At 40.2% G+C, this 3705-nt stretch overlaps 1 protein-coding gene across 1 annotated transcript in view; it reads left to right on the top strand.

Annotated features, from left to right (window-relative positions):
• galnt9 (polypeptide N-acetylgalactosaminyltransferase 9) overlaps positions 1-3705 on the top strand; it is a 127923-nt gene that overhangs the window by 115125 nt on the left and 9093 nt on the right. Inside the window, exons 8-9 of the mRNA XM_014022897.1 lie at positions 328-465; positions 3055-3150. Coding sequence (XP_013878351.1) covers positions 328-465; positions 3055-3150 — 234 coding nt within the window. The remainder of the gene's footprint in view (positions 1-327; positions 466-3054; positions 3151-3705) is intronic.

Genomic DNA, 3705 nt, shown 5'->3' on the forward strand with positions numbered 1-3705 from the left:
GTGTGTGTGTGTGTGTGTGTGTGTGTGTGTGTGTGTGTGTGTGTGTGTCAGATGTAGGTCTTATGCAGTTCAGCAATTGGGCATTGCCCCAATCAATCTTGGAAATGTCGGCCATAATGCAAGCTGGCTGTGAGGGCTCATAATTAAGCAGCTGATTAGAATTTGCACAACACAGGTCATTTCTAATGAAGGAATAATGAAGGTCCTACACGACAAGTGCATCCGTCACTGAATTCAACGCTTATTTTGCCCTCTATCAACACCTCCCTCGTATATTTATWTTTTTTTTCTTTTTGTTGTTTTTGGTTTCGCACCATTTGCTGGCAGAACCCAGGCGTTGACTTTGGAGATGTGTCGGATCGTTTGGCCTTGAGGAAAAGGATGCAGTGTCGGAGTTTTCGCTGGTACCTGGAGCACGTTTACCCAGAGATGCGGATCTACAACAACACCATCACATACGGCGAGGTGAGAAAAGCAGCTGGTAAACAAAATGCTTGGTAATAAATGGTGTGCTGATTTACTAATAATATCATTTATAACCCTCTAACAGATAAAATGAATCTGTGTTAAAGACATTGCAGATGCAAAGTCAGCTAATTTAATTCAGTTAACAATGGAAATGAGTTTTATGAGCAGAAGTAGCACATTGTAAAATCTTTGTGTTACTCTCATTTAAAATATAATMTTCAAGAAAAAATATCTTTGCTGGTTTTTTGCTTTTGTTTGTCTAAAGCCAATTTAAAAAAACTAAAAGCTGATATGTGCAGGTAAACAGCTAGGTATGGTCACTGATCCTCTCTTCAAACACCTTTGCACATGAAAAAACATAGAACTCCGCTGCAGGCAGTCTCAGGTAAAATCATATTGTTGCTATAGCAATGCAACATCCCCACATAAAATTAGATGCAATTTCCTTTTAATGAGTTTTAATTAAACACTTATTAGTTKTCTATTCCAACTTGATTGCCTTGGGCTTGGTCGTACACTCAGCACAGTGGGGGGAACCAAACAGGCTTACGGCGCGATGAAGGACTGAGAACACTCCTGAGTCAGACACTATTTGGAGACTTGCTGAAATGCTGCATTTTTTCCCTCATATCAATTTCAAAAATGGAAAATCAGTATGCCCTGGATGCCAGCAGGCATCAGAATTACCCTTTATATTCATCAGAGCTTTCTGAATTTCCTCCTCCTTTGTTTCCTCTGCCGTCTGGTATCCGGCTAATGGATTCCTCAGAGTGGCATCCACTCAAGTGGCACTATTTCAGATCTGTCGACAAGCTGGGAAGCAGTTACCTCGTGTTGCCACACAGCTGCTGCAGCAGAAGTGAGTCKCATCTGTCACTGAGCATCAGCACTGCTCTCCACTCAGCCATGCTGTCCAGATCGGCCAAGTGGAACCTTCCCTGACAACAGCGCATGATAGATATGTCACAACCAGGAAATGAAGCCATACACATTCAAATCACAGAGATCTGCAGCCCATGCTAAACGCACACCGTCAGTCTGGCCCAGGGAGGAAGGAGAGAYGGAACTGAGGCTGGTCACTGCATGGTGATATCTTATCATGGCCCAGACGTCACTTTGAGTTAAAACTCTGGGAAGACTTGAAGAAAAAGTAAAATGCGGAAAAAGGAAATGTTGCCAGATTTGACAGGGTAGAGACATGTTTTTGAGCCTTCAGCAGCTCAGTAATAAGCACAGGGGACTAACTTACCTGAACTACTTTGGATTTTATTTGTTTATTTTTAGCAAAATTTGAACACTATAAGGACTAAAATTTGTGACATTTTAATCTGACATGTTTTTTTCTTTTTAAAGAGGATTCATTTTAATCTTCAAAAAGTTCATTTTACTTTGGGTTTCTCGTGACAACTGATATAATTCATTTACCCAGAATGCGTTTATTGTACCACTTCATGGYAATTCATCCCACAGACCAGAAACATACATGGTAGGTTAGCTGATGGCTCTGAACGACCAAGAGCATTAATGTTTTGTTTAATTCTGTGGACCTGTGATGGATTCTCAACCTGTCCAAGGTGAACCCCAGCTTTCACCCAGTGAAGCTGGAGATAGACCAGCTCTCCATGACTGCACAGAAATGTYGGCAAACAAAATGAATGGATTTACAGCAACCTTCCAGTGCAAATCCTCTTCTGTTTGCTAAAATGTTGGTCACATTTAATCCTGTTTTGCTTGGTCTTGCTTTCAATAAAACTAAAAGTATAAATTGCATTACATGCTGTATTTTGGTCATTAATAAGACATCGAATACATTTTAAATACAAGCTATTCTGGTTAGATAAGAAATAAAGATGCTGTAGATACAATTAGAAGATGTGACTTTTCTTTAAATAAATCTGACACTTAAAAATAACCAACAAGAGTGAGCTGATGGCAGTATGTGAGATAAAGAAAGTTCAAAATGCTACATCAGAGTCACTGAGTCACCATGTGAGCACACTCCCTCACAGGTGTTTTGATGATTAGCCCGTTTGACCTATAAGGGCGCATTGTCTCCACCTGGCATCCCAGGTGTGCTCCCCTCCACTTTTAGCTTMCTAATGATGTCTGGAGTGCCAGACTTTGTCCTACATCTTCTGCCAGAACCACTTCCACCCAGCAAACATTGTGGAATGTTTATTTATTTATTAATATTTTTTTGTTTTGTTTTTTGTTTTAGGATTTATGTTTTTGTGCTTCTTCAGAGGCAAGCTGACTTTATTTTCCCCCTCTGCTGACATGAACATTTAATTCTGCTGGGTTTTAAACAGTTTGTTGTGTTGATTAAGCTGCTAACTCTRCTGTAGTGTAGCAGATAGCTTAAAATGGGTTTGGCATCTTTGTAGAAGAACTGCAGAAACATTCAGATTGGTATGAGTAAAAACAGTTGTCTCAAAGACGATGCCCACGAACTAAAATGAGGAAGTAGGTTGGCCATTTTGAGCAAGTGTTTTCACAAACTCAGATGTTTAAACAAGTGTTAATAAAAAAAAATAATGTAGTTACAGCATTATTCATATCGAAATAACTTGTGTGTTGTATTTTTAGGTGAGGAATAGTAAAGCTAGTGGATACTGCCTCGATCAAGGATCTGAGGACGATGACAAAGCCATCCTCTACCCCTGCCATGGAATGTCATCTCAGGTCAGACTTTACTTTCTCTATCTGCTGTTTGTGCATTCACTGTTCACTTCTGTTAAAGTGCAAAKAATTCTTCCAAAATATGACAAATCAAGTGTAAATACAAATATATTTATTAGTAATTGACTAAAACTTTGCACATCACTATACAGATTAAATATTTTGCATTTCATCACTAGAAAACTCCCCTCAGTGTTATGATTCTGTCCCTGTCTGCCCAGATCATGCCTCAGTTTAGTTTTATCTTATTTCATGTTCCAGWTTCTCCTCATAGTCTTGTTCCCAGCCTTACAGCTCACATCCAGCTCCTGCTCATTGCTCTCGCCCCTCCCTTCATAGAAACCCTAATCAAGCTCATTTCACTCACCTGTTTCCTGCAGTATATAATCCAGTCTCACTCTCCAGTTCACTGCCAGAGTTGGTTGCAGACAAGGAGAGGGAGTGACCGCAGTTCCTCTTCCGGAGAGGCTGCCGAGGAGATAAGGGGACGGAACTTATATCCCAAATCCTCTCAGGTGCTTCATATGTCAAAGAATGGGACATGTTGCAAAAGAATGC

Source organism: Austrofundulus limnaeus, unplaced genomic scaffold (genome assembly GCF_001266775.1).
Source record: "Austrofundulus limnaeus strain Quisiro unplaced genomic scaffold, Austrofundulus_limnaeus-1.0 Scaffold347, whole genome shotgun sequence".
Taxonomy (NCBI): domain Eukaryota; kingdom Metazoa; phylum Chordata; class Actinopteri; order Cyprinodontiformes; family Rivulidae; genus Austrofundulus; species Austrofundulus limnaeus.